Source organism: Bombus impatiens, unplaced genomic scaffold (genome assembly GCF_000188095.3).
Source record: "Bombus impatiens unplaced genomic scaffold, BIMP_2.2 scf_0121, whole genome shotgun sequence".
NCBI lineage: Eukaryota > Metazoa > Arthropoda > Insecta > Hymenoptera > Apidae > Bombus > Bombus impatiens.
The window spans coordinates 185669-204005 of record NT_176540.1 but is presented as its reverse complement, the minus strand read 5'-3'; the positions used below and the strand labels follow the sequence as shown (position 1 = coordinate 204005).

General features: G+C 32.6%; 1 protein-coding gene and 1 long non-coding RNA gene across 10 annotated transcripts in view; one reads left to right on the top strand and one right to left on the bottom strand.

Moving 5' to 3' along the window:
• LOC100745163 (trafficking kinesin-binding protein milt) overlaps positions 1 to 18337 on the bottom strand; it is a 102987-nt gene that overhangs the window by 3435 nt on the left and 81215 nt on the right. For 8 of the 9 annotated variants that reach the window (XM_012381063.3, XM_012381065.3, XM_012381061.3 and 5 more), the window contains 8 exons: positions 5899 to 5975; positions 2812 to 3187; positions 2454 to 2689; positions 2080 to 2270; positions 1761 to 1985; positions 1298 to 1635; positions 670 to 1023; positions 344 to 543 (listed from right to left, as the gene is read on the bottom strand). In XM_012381063.3, coding sequence (XP_012236486.1) covers positions 344 to 543; positions 670 to 1023; positions 1298 to 1635; positions 1761 to 1985; positions 2080 to 2270; positions 2454 to 2689; positions 2812 to 3187; positions 5899 to 5975 — 1997 coding nt within the window. Of the gene's footprint in view, positions 1 to 343; positions 544 to 669; positions 1024 to 1297; positions 1636 to 1760; positions 1986 to 2079; positions 2271 to 2453; positions 2690 to 2811; positions 3188 to 5898; positions 5976 to 11137; positions 11162 to 18337 lie in introns of those variants that run through there. The other variant, XM_024364991.2, reaches the window with a different exon arrangement.
• On the top strand, positions 11236 to 12582 carry LOC112212170. Its single transcript, XR_002945970.2, has 2 exons — positions 11236 to 11616; positions 11745 to 12582. It is a non-coding gene; the product is annotated as an uncharacterized LOC112212170 (long non-coding RNA).

Genomic DNA, 18337 nt, shown 5'->3' with positions numbered 1-18337 from the left:
AAAATTAACCAATATTTTCTTCTTGCTTCATTATTTTATCAAATTTTAATTAATAGATCGCTCATGTTTAAGGGAAATTTTTACTCTTTAAACATACGTATCATTTAAAAGATACATATTGAATGTGGAATGTTTTACAATGCTTATCAAAATTAGAAAAAGTCAATTAGATGTATTTTATAAAATTATTATTTTTTATGTATTTTATAGAAATATATGTTGTGCGTAATGCGAGCTGTCAATACAACATATCCGAACTTCATTATCAAATCATATTGAATATAACTGTAATTTTGTCACATTAAAACTCCAAATGTCTTTGCTTATAAATGTTTATACATACCTGAGTTTCTCCACCGAATGTTCTCTTTAACAATTCAGCTCCACTGGATAATAACCCTAAAGAAAGTCCACCTTCTGGTGTTGGTGTACTAGATCGACTATCTGGAGGACTAGCATCAGGACTATTGCAAGGTGTTGCAGTGGGCGTATAATTCCTCTCTCCACTCGGCGTTAATGAAGAAGGTGATGCAGCTTTTATACCTGTTTGAATATGTTGATTAAATTAATTTACTAAATTTTTTTACTAACGAGTTTTCCTAATAACTAAACTAGATTCTAATAGAAAATATATCTTGTATTATTTAAGAGGTATTTTTTGTAAAATACCTCTTTCGTTTAACATTTTTGCAAGACCAAGGGTTGTTGAAAATGTTGAAGTTGAAGTTGAATTTTTTCTGCTTAACGTGCTTGGAGTACTCATACCAGAATTTAAACCACTACTAGGTGCTGTTTCGCCAGTACTATCCACAATACTTGGAGTGACATTTCTGTGATCATCAGGATGAAGTACAGTACTATTGGTGAATGTATATATGGAACCTGTATCTTGAAAAATTTTTCCAGGGTTACTATATTCTTCATCTTCTTCAAGATCGCTTAAAGTAAAAGTAACTAGGCCTAAATCCTCCAGGCCTCGACCTCCTCTTGTTTTTACTCCTGGCCGTTCTTCTAAAAGACAACCTAAGAAATAAAACAGTGATTTAATTAAATATTTTTATATTCACATTCTGTGATAGTTTCATTTTTCAAGAAGTGCAATTTAATTATATACAATAACATGGTAGATAAAATACTGGTAAATATAATATTTCTCATTGTATTCTTGCAAGAGGTAAAGCTATTTTATGTATATTATCTATAACTATTACAATATATTATACATATACTGTTATCAAAATATATTAATAAAATATATTTTTTAAAATAATTTTAACAGAGGATCATACAATATTACCTAGTGTAGGTGTAGCTAATCGAGTCCAATGATGTAAAGTTTGAGAACCTTCAATAGGTTTCACTATTTGTAACTTCTCAGGAACTCTCCAAGTATTTCCACCATAGCCACTTAAATTTCCACTACTTCCCGTAGACATAATACTGTCTGGAGTTCTACAACCATGAGGTGCGGAAGTGGAAGGTGAATGCATTCCAGCCTCATAGTCATAACTATATCCTGTTCCAGTGCTGAGACAAGCACGCCTTGTAAGAACTTCTGCAGGTGTTAATCTACGGAGTGCTACTTCCAAATCTGCTGCACCAGGAGCACCTGGCACTCCTACTTTTTGTGGACCTCTAACATTTTTAGAACATATTTACTGATTTGTTTTATAAATTAGTAATAAAGGAAATGATTATTAGCAAAATTGAAAACTTCTTATTTTACATATTGTTAAAAAGGCTAATAAATATAAACTTACGGATAATCTTCAAACTCTTCTGAATCGCTATGTGCAATGGAATCCACACCAGGAACTGATGCCACAGGTCGAGGCTGACCACAACTCATTCGTAGTCCAGTAGAACTGCTTGATAGAGTTGATACTGTCATTGAACCTATTCGTGGGAATTGATTTGCATCAGCTGGATAAGATGTATTTCTTGATGCGCTCCTCACTGTTTCAAAAACTTTCTTATATGTTGGTCTGTGTCCAATATCAAAAATATAAATTAATACTTTTCTTGAATGAATGATAGCAAAATGAAAAATGTGAATGTGAAATGAAACAAAACACATACATCCTATCTGCAATGATGCCAGAATCCAAACTGAATTCAGAATAAAGCGATGATTCCAATTCTGAAGCGATAGAGTCTGCTTGTGGAACAGCACCCAACGAAGGAAACAAAGAGCCTCCCCTAACAGTTGGCATACCTCTGTGTCTTTGTTTTCGTAATTGTTCTTGAGTTTCCGTCAATAAATTTATCACCTTATAGCATAAACATTTAAAAAAAATGTATTATTGCTTAAAATACTTTAATATCATTTAAGAGTATCATCTAGACTAATTCTATTTAATTTAAAAATATTCTTTAAACTTATTCTCCTAGTATAAGAAAAGAGATAGTCAGTGAACAGTAATATGGTAATATAAAACTGTCTGAGAATATACCTCAGCATATCGTTCCTTGAATTCAGCCAACTCGTTCGCTAGAGTGTTTTGATTATCCTTGGTGATGTGCAAAGTAGTGCTCATTTCATCATGCTCAGCCATCAACTGCGCCAATCTCAGTTCTGTTTTAGTTAGTTTTGCTGTCAAATTGGTAATTTGTTCATGTTGCAATCGATTTTCTTCCTTCTGTTTATCAAGCTCATCCGATATTCCATTTACCTCCATATTTGCAGTTGCTACATACAAAATAATCTAATTACTAATAGAATTTTAAACTTCAATCAATACGAACTTTAAACATTCTTATGGAATTCACAAGCTTTTATCTAAAAATTTTAACAAAAATTCATCGACTAACCGAGTTGAGCGGCAATATCTTTGACAAGTTTTGCCTCTTGTTCCTCCGAATTGTCGGCATCGTGCATCAATTTCGCGAATTCAGTTCTTAATTGCTTATTTTCATCCTCGAGGCAGCTGATCTTTTTCTGCATCATGTCCAGGTTGATACTGCGAAGTCCGGTGGGCGAACCGGCTTCGGAACCTGATTCTTCAACATCATTTGTTAATATTTGGATTAATTCTGTCTTTTTTGCGAGTTCGTGCGTGAGTTGAGTAATATTTTCATTGGCTTCCTTTAAATCGGTCTCTAAACTGGTAACTGTTGCTTCGAGTTTTTGATTGTGCGATAGAAGTTCTTTACCGATACGTGCGGTTAGTTCCAAGTCCTTTTCTTTCTACAAATTAATTATTTACTTAACATTTAACGAACACAACAAATAATAATTCAACAATTTACAAGGTGTGATTAACACATACCCGGATTGATTGTGTTAAAAGCAATCTTTATTAGATATCGGTACAAACAATTAATCCCTTTCAAAATATTCCCTTTTTGAGGTTATACTCTTATGCCAACGTTTCTGTCATTGATTTTCTAAACGAATCTTGGGAAATACTCCTCAGACGCGTTATTATATTCGTTCAATACATTTGAACATCGCACATTGCTTACTCCGTGAGGAATATTCTTTTAGCAACGTAGCGCAGTTCTATAGTTAAACAGTTACCTTATTCATCTGACATGACTTCCTGCAGTTTCTGGCTCTTTCCACAATTGAAAGTGTTACCAAAAGGACGAAGATTCGACGACATTGAGACGATAAAGGCGAATACAATGAAATATAAGAATAGCATTCCGAAAGATTAGAAAATCTCCAATGGGAGAATTTGGCATAAATATCTAACAAAGTCTGCCTTTAACATAACCATTTCGGGTATTTTTTCATCACATCTCGTATATATTATATACCTTAAATTGTAACTTAATAAGCTTTATTCTAATTTTATCTTGTTCTATTATCTACAGAGAAATTTTTGCGACTAAGTATAAATTATACATCGTTAGAAGTGTGCGGAATCATGTCTAGACTTGGCTGAAACAAGTTATATCTCTATTCTTCTAATATCCTATCTAGCATTTTTTCATTTTTTCAGTTATGTTGAAAAATTTCCACGTGTTTACGTTTTAGGTAAAGGTATTTCAAATTGAGTGAAGACCAAGATGACACAAACAAAATGATAAAACTTTGATTTTCTTCAGTGTCTGACAAAAAAAAACGAATGGTATGTGTCAGTACCTTTTGCAGCAACTGTACAAGGTGATTCATAAATGTATGTCCATACTTCAGGGAATGAATCTACACATTAAAATAACTTAAAAAAAACGTCGTATGAACATGTCCTATGTAAGTACTTTTAGTTTTCGAGATATGGATTTCACACGTCTTAACATACGTTATAGCACTTTTACCTTTCAGCATCTAGAGAACTGTAACGAGCCGGCGAGAATAGAATACTGACTACCTGAAATTTGATTTCATTAATATTAATTGATATTGCTTAGCACATGTTACACTTTGACTGAACGGCTTGCAAGTTGGTTACAATATGAACTTTGAATTTACTCACAAGACAACTAACAAAGTCAACTTCGACGAACATGTTATCTGTTTTGCTTTTATAATAAACAACAGACTTATTGGATGACAAACTTGATATTTGTTAGATTCCCAATGCATAGATTTGATACTTGCTAGAGTGATAGATGCTAAGTATAAGAGTTAGGATAAAAGATGGCGGACCAAACTATACTGTAGATTTTATAGAGTGACGAATCTCAGGAATGTTCTTCTTTTCAAGATTCGCGAAAATTCGAAGAATAGGCAATGCTGTTGGAAGTAACACGTGGATTGGAGAATTTGCAAGTTACTCGAACTTAGAGAGGTGGCGGAAAAGAACGATAATTGGTTACAGGAAAGTTCGTGAAAATGAACTCTGTCTACTGGTCATCCTCAGTTAGCGATTGACTTGGGTCGACGTGCGTGACGTCCGTGAAATCAGTTAACGGTTCACAAGTGATGAAATCATAAAGCATGTAGGTCTTGAAAACATATTGATTTGTAGAATATATTTTCTATAAATTTTTAGCCATCTGGGCCACAGCTGCAGAAGACAAACCCATTGGATTTATAATCCTATGTTTCCCAGAAGTAGGGAAAGGCTATTTTTCTACATAATTAAATCGAATTTATGAAAAAGAAGAATAATGCTTATAAAACAGATTTAAATGTATTTTTCCCTCATTTTTAGTTTCTAACAATGGAAAACTACCAAACTACTACTAACCATCATTGTAGGCAGAGCGTAACTCATAATGAGACGCATTTATAGGATAACGTCATCTCTACGAATACAATCATTTTTTCAATTTTTATGAAAAAAAGACAATGACGAAAAAGGAATTTGCTAAAACATTCTGATTATGAATAACTGTTATAAATGATCAAAATATTTGTGGTTACTGATAATAATTATAGGTGATCAATCAGTCAAATTAAAATCATTATATGTGAGACTATTTTTTTCTTTCGTTTATCGATAACCAATGACCATTATCGATGACAGAAAAAAATTCTGTCACGAAAAATGATTAGCGACAACAAGCAAAAAATTCTTTCATATATAATGACAATGGGCAAACAAAAAGAGTTTCTCTTACCGATATTGATCATCAGTAATTAAAATCAGTAATTCTCTCACACACAATGGTTATCGATAATCAAAAACATTCTGTTCATTTATTTTATACTAATTCTTATGCTGCAACGTTTAGTCATTTTGGTTACATTTGTCTTTGTCTTTGTTAGTCTTTGAACATTTTGTTTAGTCATTCCATATCTTGGAAATTAAAGGACACACGTTCACATAACGTTTTTTGCTTATTTTAATATGTAAATCCATTTCCTGAAGTATGAACATGCATTTCTGAATCACCTTGTATATTTATATGCCGAATTGAGTCTCGAGATCCCATTACAAATACGAGTTTGTAATCCCTGGATCCTGCACACCCCTATATATATTTTATATTAGCAGTCATATTTACCTCCTCCAGAAGCCTTGTAACTGCTTCTATGTCATTATAGGTCTTGGTCATTTGGCTCACCCGGTTGCTACATAAAACTGAAATGAGAAATAATCGTCTCTGCAATAGTTTATAAAAGAAATATCATTTAAGAGTAAATGATTAGAAAAAGTAGTATAATCTAATGTGGTATAATAGTACAACCAGCATATTATATAATAAAGAAGCAATAACTAAATAATGAAATAGAATAATTGTACAAGCAATGCGAGTAATAAATCAAAAGGCAATAATAAGAAATTAATATATATATATAATATTCTAGAAAAGCTAAATGCATTTGTAATGATACATTTGTTGTTTAAGTCATAGACAGTATAAACAGAAATTTAAATTTTGTGTATACCAAATACTTCCTGTTTATGAGTCAGTAAGAGTTATATGAGTTAGTATTTCTATAAACATTTACAATGATATTCATTGTCTAATTTGATACACAGTGTAATCAAACATTAATATTTTGTGTACATCAAATTCTCCCTATTTGTGAATCAATAAAAGCCTGTTACACGAGTTAGAATTTCTTTGATCAATATTTTGTATATGAGACATAAATAACTACTGCTACTTAAAATGTTATGTCACGAACAATAAGGTTAATTATATCACAAAAAGTGATTCCTGAAATTTAGTTTAGAATTTTAGATACATGGCTGACTATCCACACATGTATTTAAACATTGAGTTTAAATTTATTATTTTTGTTATTGGTGAATATACAAATGTTTTATACGTATCCGACAATGCAAATGAATGAAAAATGCATTATGTTATTCGTAATAACTTTAATTACCCAAATATCTCCATTATTTTCAGTAACACATAAAATGTAATTAAAGAAAGCGTAGAATTTGTAGAAAACATTTTATGGTCAATAGTTCTCACAACTCTATTCTTTCTTCACTTTTTAATAAAACTGTAGATTTAATTATACGCTTTTAATTACCACAGTTTCTATGAAATTTTATTTCGCTGGTACGTGAACTTCTTTACTACCTCTAATTCTTTCTTTTCCTCCCATTTCCAACTCATTTCCTTAGCTCTGCCATTTTCATTTAAAAAAATCATAATCGCCTTTAATTACCCAAATGACAATTTACTTCTTTTTCTTTGATTTACTAAAATTCTTGAATTCAACATATATTTTTTATTAGACAATATAAATTAGACAATATCATCAATACTTGCAATTTGCACAGCTCCTACATAATAAATAGCATTTTTCATTGAATCTCTTAGGTTTTAAGCAAATAGTAAATCTTTTATTTTCGCTAGCCTGAAGTTCTTTTTCGTTGTTTTCAGCATAATGAACCTATTTAGTACAACTTTCCTTTTTTTTGGTTTCAGCAAAACTACTTTACATATCGTTATACACGTAGAAAACATAATACAGTAGATTCAAGATATGAATCTGTGCAAAAAAGGAACCAGAAACAGAGTATACATTGTTCATAAGAAAATGAAAAAAAGATGTTTGGCGTCAAGTTATTCAACGAGCTTACAACGATAAACCGAATATCGAACGATCGGAATGCTGACGTTCAGACGTGCTATTTTTGGAAATAGCTTCAGTAAAAAAATGCTGGAATCAATTATTCTAAGAGTCAAGAAGTAGAATCTGTTCTACCACAGCAACTTCTGTATCTCTGTAGAGCACGTGTACTGCTAGCATCTTCGTTCTTTATATTTTATTTTTTCACCTAAATCTTCCTTTGATTCGATGCAGAATTTTGACTTCGTTGATTCATTGAATTCAGTATGAATTTTCTAAAAAATTTCTTTGATCAATATTTCACATATGAGACATAAATAACATACTTAAAATGCTATGTCACGATTACAATAAGATTAATTGTACCACAAAAACTGATTCCTAAAATCTCTTTTTGCATTTTCTCAAAAGACATCATTTCTTTTTTAACATAATATCCGTGAGATCTTAAAATTTACTGCGCTTTCAGCCCTCGTATCGCTGTAACTTGAATTAGAATAAACTTAGTACTTTTTCTTTTCCTATTTCTTTTTTTTTATCCTGAAAAGTTGAAAAGATATGAGAAAAATTAATAATCAAACTTCATAGGATTGAGTTAACAAAAATATCATGTAACATACTTTTTGAGTTTGTCGGAAGGTCCACTACAATCTCATGAAAAAGACATATGATCCTATTTATGTTACCCAAGGTGACCTTGGTTTCGATATAGAAACAAAGTATTTTCGCAATTTTTTTTGTCGCTTATAGTACACTAGACATTGTTAAAGTACGTAATAAAAGTTAATGTTTATTTAAATGGAAGCCAGTTATCAATAAATATCAAAGAAATTTCTAAAAAAAGTGGTGGTTAAAAAAATTTTTTTCTATCAGTAACCATATATAATCATAAAAAATATTTTTGACTTGTTTCATACTTTTTTATATCACTTTTCGACTTAATAACATGTGTATAAGTTCCACAATTCACTTACTTATGTTATTAATGAATATGTACTAATTAATATCAGTAATGCTGATAATAATTGACAGTAGTTGAATGTAACCAGAAATTATTTTTGTATATTTCAATAATGGTCGCCGATAACGATCATTAGTAATCAAGAACATTTTCAGTCATTTATATTGATATACTCGTAACCACAATTACATTTCCGTTATTGATAAGGATTGCCGACAATCAAGACAAAAAATTTTCCGTTTATAATGCTTATTCATAACCACAATTATTTCATTAAAGATATTAACTTTTACACCACAACTTTACAAATTTGTCTTATAACATTTATGGTGTCTGATCATGAGTGCTATTCCTATTCGCAATTTAGCACCTGGTATTGTTTGATAAGAGAGCATGATCTTATCGAAAACAAATGGATCGGATCGATTTAAGAAAACTTTTAAAGAAATGGGTTCACAATAACAACGATAGCACGATATCGCGAAGAAAGGAGTTGCAATGATGCATTGTCTTCTCTGTAGCAAGTTACTCTCATCGCTTGAGAAATGAGAATACAAACACGATATTATAAAATTTAATGTAGTTACATAGCAGCGAATTGTTGTTATTTCTGCATTTAGAGGTAAGAGCATAATAGTTATTATTTTATTCTTTGGATAAATCAATCACACCGTTCTGAGTCGAAAAACCTTCATTGCACTTCTTACATGGACTAGGGATAAAACGAAAGAACATTTTAAACCTATCGATTAAATCTATCGATTGTAACTAGAACTATCCTCTAGTTACTATTTGTTGGAACTAGCGCATCTGCCTATGGATGGCGAGCGCGAACTCACGTTGCCATTTTCAACTCGAATATATTCACAAGAATATATGACACAATTTGATAATACATGAGTAATTATAAAATAATGGAAATATTGATTTTGGAACCAATTTGTCATTAAAAATATATTTTTTTCCTTTTAAATAAATAATTTCTCTTTTTAGACATCTACGAAGAATGTGTTCGTAATTGGTTTTATAGAGCTTTTTATGAACGCAAGGAGAAAGCGAATGAATAAAAAATTACCGAATTGCACTTGACTTTTTTTTATGAATCAGTTAACAGAAAAATCATGCTTTTCATTCTACTCTTATTTTACTTTCGAATAGCAAATTTCATTCAGTTGCATTAATTAGTCGGAAACAATTCGTATCACGTTTGAAATAATATACTGTTTCAAAGTTTAAGCTATACAGTGAACACATAATTAAGGCCGTCAATGAAATTCTTTTTCAAACTACAAAATATAATCACCAACATAAGAACCGATATATAGGGTGTTTCATTTTAACACCGTTTCATTCTCTATGTTTTTCTATCCGAAAATTTCATCGCGAGTCTTCTTTCGTTTATTTCTATAATATTCATTACACAGAGAGTATCAAATAATAGGTAAGCTGTTGTTTTTAAAAAGTGACGCATCATATTATTTATGTAATTGGTAATAAACAGTTTACGAACGCTAAACTTTTACGTCACCAATATGTAGTGATAAAATGATACAGTTAACGAGATGTAACATGTGTAAGAGAATATTGTATTACTCTACTCTCTATATTGTGTGTTGTAAGTACAGGTATACTCGTATAATATTACAATGTATATGACGACGTATTATACGATACAAGAAACAGTACAACAGACGACAACAAAAAAATAATATCAACGGTAGATTAAATGATTTCCAGGGGAGGTGTAAATAAATTTCACAGTGGTTATTTATTATTATATATAATTGTTACATACCCTTCGTATTTATTGACAAAATATAATTTACAACTGAAGGGTCAATGGGAGAAAGGGGAATGTCAAATCTAACGAATTTTGGGTTTAACATTTTTTGTTGCTATGTGTGCACTTTATTTGTGTCGCATTGCGAATTAAAATTTCCCCAGTTTTACAGCAGTTTCAAGAAATTCACTTGTACAGCGAGAAATGAATACTTTTCATTTCTTATAGTTTAACGTGCTACATATTACTCGAAGTTACAAGTAAAAGTTGCGAAAGATGTAGAATAAAATGAAAAGTAAAAAGATGTAGTGATTTTGATGTGTGGAAAAATAAGGGCTGACGGAAATATGGGAAGAGATTGGAAGAATGCAAAAAGCAGGCGCATCAAAATGGCGATGGACCCACATAGAGACACCCCTGACTATATTTTGAGATCGCGTAATTATGCAGAAAAGGGAGCCTAAATTACAATTTGTCGTTATATTATATATTGGATCTTTTCCGAATATATTGTAGAAGATCCTGAGTAACGTATATTATACTTTGTCTAGACATACAATGATCGTGGTTCAAAAGTTACAGCAAAAAGAAAATAGCACTTGTTACGTTACGTTGACTCCAATATAAATGATTAAAAATGAAATCATAGCCGTATGCATTCGCATAGGGCTGCGATCCTAATAGTGGTAAGGTATATAGTTAGGCTAGGTTAGGTTAAATTAGATTTCATTGGCGGCTGGGGCCGAAGCACCCAGACGCATCACAGAATCTGACCTAACCTAACATTTAAACGAAGATCGTTGCACGCACGGTGTAATATATGAAGTATTTTTTCTGGTGGTTTGTGATTATTTTCTAATAGTTCTCTGACTAGATTGCATCGAAGCAGAAAGGGCATATATATATACTAATACCATCTCTAAAAGTTGTATTACTACTACAATCTCGTTAACGCACACGTACATACCTTTCTGACAACGATGTCTCTAGCTACAGTCAGAGGAACTACCAACTAACCGTCACAAAACACCGACAGGATGGAGGTGCTTTGGCGGAACACCTTATATATTACACGGTCTTATGTCTCGGACAAAGTGCATGTTACTCAAGACTAGGGATGCCACATGATTCCCTTCATTCGACGATAACATGATATCACGTTATCCCTACTGCCATTCTACAGCTACGTCGCTTGTGTCACGTGACATGAATTTCATCTCACGTTTCTCAGCGTCGCGTGTACGAATATTGTCCCCCACCCTTCCACTTATCTACGGCATGAGTCACGACGTCACTAGTTCACAGACTATACTACTTCCCCACTACCACAGGGATTCCTTCCCTTAATTCCTTCGATCTGGTAACGCTGTTCAGGACCAGGGTTTCCGGAGGGGTTCCTCGCACGAGGAGAGGTCGTCAACCGCCATTTTCGATACAACCATAAAGGTAAAAACTCGCGTATTGGTCGAGAAGTCACATATACAAAGAAGATCATATTGCTACGTGACAGTGGCAGTAGTAGTAGAGGGATTAAGTGGTATAAGCGTGGAATTTTTCCTGGTTACTTTGCTTAGGACGGTTTCCTCTAAAAATATTTGAAATTCAACAAAACTGAAGTTGAGGCTCCCTTCCTGCATAATTACCGGGGATTGGAACCGGGCAGAACGAAACTGGACATGCTAGTCAGAAAAAGAACCAGCATATACATCCTGGCAATTGAAAGGATCGAGGAAGGCAGGTGCCCTAAGATCTGCTCAACAAAGAAATAAAAAATATTCAGAATGGTTAGCCCTCGGAATGGGACAAGCAACTGCTTGGAGCCCTCAACAAGGTAGGAGATGGGGCGATGGGCAAGCTGCCATCGCCTGAGCAGGAGTACAAAGAGCTGGAAAATAAAAGATGAATTATGCAGGAAGATAGAGCGTGTTATTCGAGAAGATTGAACCAGAGTCGGCATACTGCAGTGAATACCGGTTAAGAAAGAAAGAAGTGGCGGTCGAAAAGTACTGAATGAAAAATGGAATCGTAGGAGCAGTGGACAAAGATAAAGGTCAGGGCTACACGAGCGTTGGGCCGGTGCTGCGTTGCGTAGCTACATACATGCACAACGCTAAATGTTCTACAAGGCTCACGCGTGTATGCGTGCGTTTCTACACGTAGGGTCGATCTAACACTCGTGTAGTCCCAGTCTTAAGTGCGAGAATGTTGGGGGGACAAGGCGGTATACTGAGACAGAGAACCTCAAGCGTAGGTTGTGCGAGCTGGACGAAGAGAGTTTTCGTCACATGTAGCTATACAACGGTATGTAGGGAAGCGGGGCAAGGAGGCAGAGATTTGGATGCGGGACATGATGGGAAATGACGAATGAAAGGAGGATATGAATGATGTATTACAAGGAAGATTGGTGAGAGAGTTGAATATGTAGTATATATATGTATAATATATGTAGTGTATAGTAGAATATTTGAACAATTAGCAAGAGAATTGATTGTGAGTTGCAATAAGAACCAAAGATCCGTTGTCACTACAGATCAGTTGTGGATCTAGGTTTTGCATTTATGGTGTAAGAATAACATATACGTGTATATGAGCAAATATATGAAGTTATAACATTATACGTATATTAAAAAATAAATCTTCGTTTTCTGAGAAATTCTAAAACTTGACATTCCCCCTTCACCCCGTAGACCCTTTATTTTTAATGCACAAAGACTGTTATATATTAAATTCCTATTTAATGTAAATATATCTGATCTGTGGATTATATGTAAACGTGCATAATAAATAATAACTATATTAAGATTGTATACTAGTATAGAATATTACTTGTATTATAGGTAGTAGTTTTAAGCTTAGTTCAGTTCCCCGTTTGGTGTAGTTTAATTTTAGTTCTTTAAGCAAGAAAAGATAAGCTTCTTTTTCAAAGTCCTTGGAGCGAAGATTAAAGTATAATAATAACGATAATAGAATAGTTGTTTAGTAGTAATTTCCAGAGCCTCTGAGCGATAAGTAAATTAATTGTTTATCGCATTAAAGGTATTAAAAAATTAGTAATACATCTTATGCATAGAGAACAAAATTTTGAGCTAAGAATTAAATAGAGCGTTTGAACGATTTTTACAGTTATACTGTATTTAGCAAGAAAATAACATACTTCTGTTGGATTTATGTAAGTGTATTTTGTAAGAGCCAGAAACAAATGTTCAACTTTTTGAAGTGTTTTAAAGTGCTCCGCTTATTATAAAAATTAAACGATTAATTATAAGAAAAAGTCAACAATCCTTGCTATAGATATGTATATACCAGTGCTTCATTCAAAAAGCGTGCAATAAATTCGTGTTAATCAACACTGCCTGTGATTTAAAGATTTGCGAATAGAATAATGAAACTGAAAAGTCGTATGGACTGACGAATATTTATAATACAATAATTACAATTAAGATTATGATAATTATAACTAGGAAAGGCTAAAATTTCAAAACGCAAATGGATACAAAGATCTTACGATAAACAGAAATTGCATAATTAATGCTGACATAAATTTGATTCGCCAACGAAAAGGAAAATAAGAATAAAACAAAAGCTTGCTTTTTAAACTTTTAAATAATATGAAATTGATAAATAATATACGATAAGTAACTGGCATATTCGATTAAATTCAAATTTAATTCTAATATTCCTTTAACAAATGTTTCTCGTAATAAATATGTAATTAAAAATAAAACATTGAATAATTAAAAAGATTTACAATCGAATAAATAATTAAACAAATTGTGATATACATACATAAGTTATGCTTCGAAGATAATACAAATATTAGATGTTTTAATGTTCTACACGTTCCTAGCCATTTTTAATAATGTAACAAAACAGTTGTTAAACAAATTTATCGCACTGACTATACAACACAAAATAATAAAAAACGCATCGACAATAATATTCTCCAAAATATAATCCGATGTATATTAAATTTTTCAAACGAAATTATAACACATTTTTTCGGCCAATATTCACAAAAACAGAGCCATCTCCGATTTACATAGTTTTTTAATATGTTGTCAAGATCATCGACCAACCTGAGTAATACGATGAAGATCTTAGTTGCGTGTCGCCGTTTGTTAAAAAATATAATTATCAAAAAAAGGTTGCACAAAAGTACAATAACTTTCCGGACACCATGTACGTTTAATGGAATGTAAATAACCGAGACTTTTTTTTAGATAACCCAAACCTCACTCAAACTCGTTTGTGATGAACTTTCTACCTTGAGCGCCACCTATATTTACTCGAAAACTGGATCACCAAGCGGAAAATTGAAATCAATGAGGTTAGGTTAAACCCTAACAGTTTCTCCTGAAGGAAAGGACAATGACCACTCTTTGTTAATAGCATAAAAATACCGGAACTATCATCAATGGCATATTTAGATCTTCACTTGGACAATAAATTCAATTGGAAGCAACATATAACAGTAAAAGGAGAGCAAGTAGATCGTAAGATGCAAAAATACGTACTGGATACTTGGCAGAAAGTCGAGATTATCGCTGGAAGATAAAATACTTAATTATAGAATAATAACAAGGCCGCGTATGGACTTCTGGTATCGAGCTATCAAGTCTGGGTTAGGTTATCGGTAATCGAAAGCAGTTGGTCATTTATAACGGTTATTCGTAACCAGAATGTTTAACAATTATTTTTTCTTTTCAATCACTTCCTTTTATTTCTCTAGAAATTTTTTTACAAATTTATTGATCTTCCATTTGGGTTTTCTGCTTAAACGAAAATTAGCCCTCTGTCAATGACATTTTTCAGAAAAATTTTAAGGATAACTGTTACATTTGACTGGAAGGAAGCACCCAACAGATTTCATAAAGAATATAATCTAACAAATACGAAGATGGTACCCCACTGGGGGTAGCCACCCACATGATAATCAAACAGCCAAAAAATTCTACCAAATGTCCAAATTGGACAAACTGTGAATGTAAACAACTAAATAAAAAAAAAACTTTTGACTGGAAAAGAAGTGGCCAGTTGACCTGAAATAAGGTACAGGTATGTCAGGATGGAGAGATGGGTCATCATGGACCTAAGGCTCTAACCCTCCAAACCAGTCTATACAATAGAAGTCTATAGAATTCTAAAGGAAAGGAACAAAAATTCTGATGGGTTTCTAATCTGATCTAACTCAAATCTATTTTTAAGTCCACCACAATTTTTTCTTCTTTCCTTTGGAATTTTTTTCAAAGTGCAGGTGCAAGCTTTTACTTACTGACACTGCTGCATAAAAATACAACATAATTTACAAACATTTTCTGATAATAGCTTTTAATATACAGCTATCTTAACTAAAACCTTCACAGCGCTACTTAGAGTGACGACTTTGACAAATCAAATTAAAAAAGCATCGAAATTGGAGAGCTCTTTTCGTGAATATTTATCTTTTTTTTTATAATATTGTAGAGAGAATTAGGACAGACTATGGTATATATAAAATATTGTATTCTCATTTACATAATATATCGTTTATGAAGGAAACAACAAAAGTTTGTAAATTATATGTACTATAAAACCATAGAAAGTACAAAATAAAACAGCACTGTGATTCTTACAAATGTTCACAGAGTATACGAAATATGTTGTGATCTGCGAGCTTTTTACACTTTCTTCGATCCTCTGGCATTGTAGTTCACAGTAGCATATTCGCTACTAAGAAAGAAACTGACATAGCAATTACATTTTAATCAGTTAAATTCATTTTCAATGTTTTCTTCTAATATTGCACAAATTTCTTAGCTACCACTTTGCGTTCCCCCACGAGCACAAATTTGTCTGATACAAATTTTTTACTGATTATTCTTTATGACAATAAAATAATCACAATATTAGAATAAAAATAAAACATAGTAAACGATTAAAAACTCGTGCAGATCGTTCAAACAAACGTCGTGTATATATATGTATATAATATAACGTATAACTAAATATACATACATACAAAACGTGATAAAATTTGTGATACAAACGACAACAGAATACATGTATCTTCCTCATACGAAGCTTTCGCTTTCAAACGAATAGCAAAGGCTATCGAGTGTGAAATTTGATCCGGTACATCTACCTGAACGCCATCGGTATGATTGCGAACTAACTAGTCTTCTACTGGTATTTATGGACTCCACGACTTTACTGTATGACTCGACCGTTCAATTAAAAATACAAGGTGAAGTCGTACAGAACACATGTCCCAATCGTACACACTTACATATTCATTCATTGATTATTCATGTGCGGTTCGACATTTCTAACTGTGTAAAGTTAGAACATGCGTAAGATAAAGTACGTGCCACTGCATTTGAAACTGAGTGGTCATCAATTGTGTAAAATCTTATACGTTTCTTTTTATTTTATTTATTTAAACGATTAGCGTCGCATCGACATCTCAGTCATTAGCGACGTGTCCTGCTGTCTAGCTTACGCTTAGATGAAATCGTAGATAAGTTTGAGAAGGTTCTCAACTTTCTTCGTATTATGAAAGGAATGACGATTTGTGAAGTTTCACCCGATTTGCTGAGGTATGAGTTTCTTAAAAAAAAAAAAAAAGAAAAAAAGAAGTCGATACGCGCCAAGGGTCAGAGAGCATTGGTACGTGTTGCAGTGAGGTGTTCTTTTTAGGAGGAATTGGCGAGCAAGTCTCGCGTGACCAACACAGTTTTAATGACGGTTTGTTCTATCGAAGGATCTTCCCACCATGTTATGGGAAGAAGTCGTTTGAATTATCGCTCGGTTTCGTTGCAGTTTCAGTTTACAAAAAGATTGTATAAAGTCTTTTAGTAAGGTGATTACGAAGCAAAATCTCTTCCAGATAATATAGAAAATTGTAGAACAAATCCTCAAATATCAGATCCTTTTATTTCACCAGAATTTTGTTGATAAAAGATTGCCAAAAATTATTTATGTGATATTGCAGTGATATTGCAGTTGTCGACGATTATAAATGTTATGAAATTTCAAACGTAGTACCTTCTTTATTTATCAATGTACAAACTATTTAGTGTAAAAGTGCAAACTAAAGATCCTCCGTGTGTTGTGGCAAATGAAACCTATGTATATGTTTGTAGATGGGTAAGTCGAATCGAGGTAAATGCGCATTTATTGAATCAAATTTCTAAGTTATTTTTCTTGAAGAGAGAAGAAGCTTTGTACGTAAATAAAATTTCTTTTACTAATTCTACTTGTTTCTTTCTGAGAAACCATTGGTCTCGTTCATATCACAAATATCTCTTTGTATATGCATACGTACATGAAGAACTTAGAATTCGAAAGATACACGAACATGTGCACGTACAATAAATAATATTAAATAAATAAAATACAATAAATAAATAATAAAGCGAAATAAGACAAAAGACACAGAGAATATGAAATACAAAGTTCTCAGAATATTTTCCAAAGAAAAGATCTTGGCTTTAGTGTGGTGTCCAAACTGCAAAATATTCAGCGTGAAGTCGTTGAGGCTGAAGATGAGGGTCGTTTTTATGCAAATAAAGTGTACAAAATTTCGGTCAAATCTGTTGATGCGTGAGATTCTGGCGGATTTTGGCGAGAGCTTCCTTAAAATTTAGTCTTTAACCGGTTAACTGCGGAATTTAGTTTTAAAAATCTCTTACAGGGTGCGTAATTAACAGAAATCTTACCCGGTTTCGAAATTTAACCTAAAATTGTGCACTGTTATTTCTTTTGTTCACCTAACAATAATCAATTAATAATAAATTTAATCAGTTTCCCAATTTTTGTTAATATAAATATGATCTCTGTCTAGAGATCTGCGGATTTTGATGCATTCGTAAGAAACGTGCTAACATGCACAGGACGCACGTGATACGAACAAATGTATAAAATATATTCAAAGCATAGTGCTTTCTATAATATTTGGTAGGTAAAACAATCCTCTATCGAGGTTTTATTTTTCTAATTATATACTCAAAAATACGAATTTGCATAAAAATTCGCAGCCTAATGATCGCGGTCCTACGCGGATTTCTAAAATTGAGACCTCTGTCGGTGAAACGTTCACAACACTAGAACCTACCACACTAGTCGAAATGACTGCTTCTATAATTCTATTTTAAAATTCCTACTTTATGTTACATCCCCCCCCCCCCCC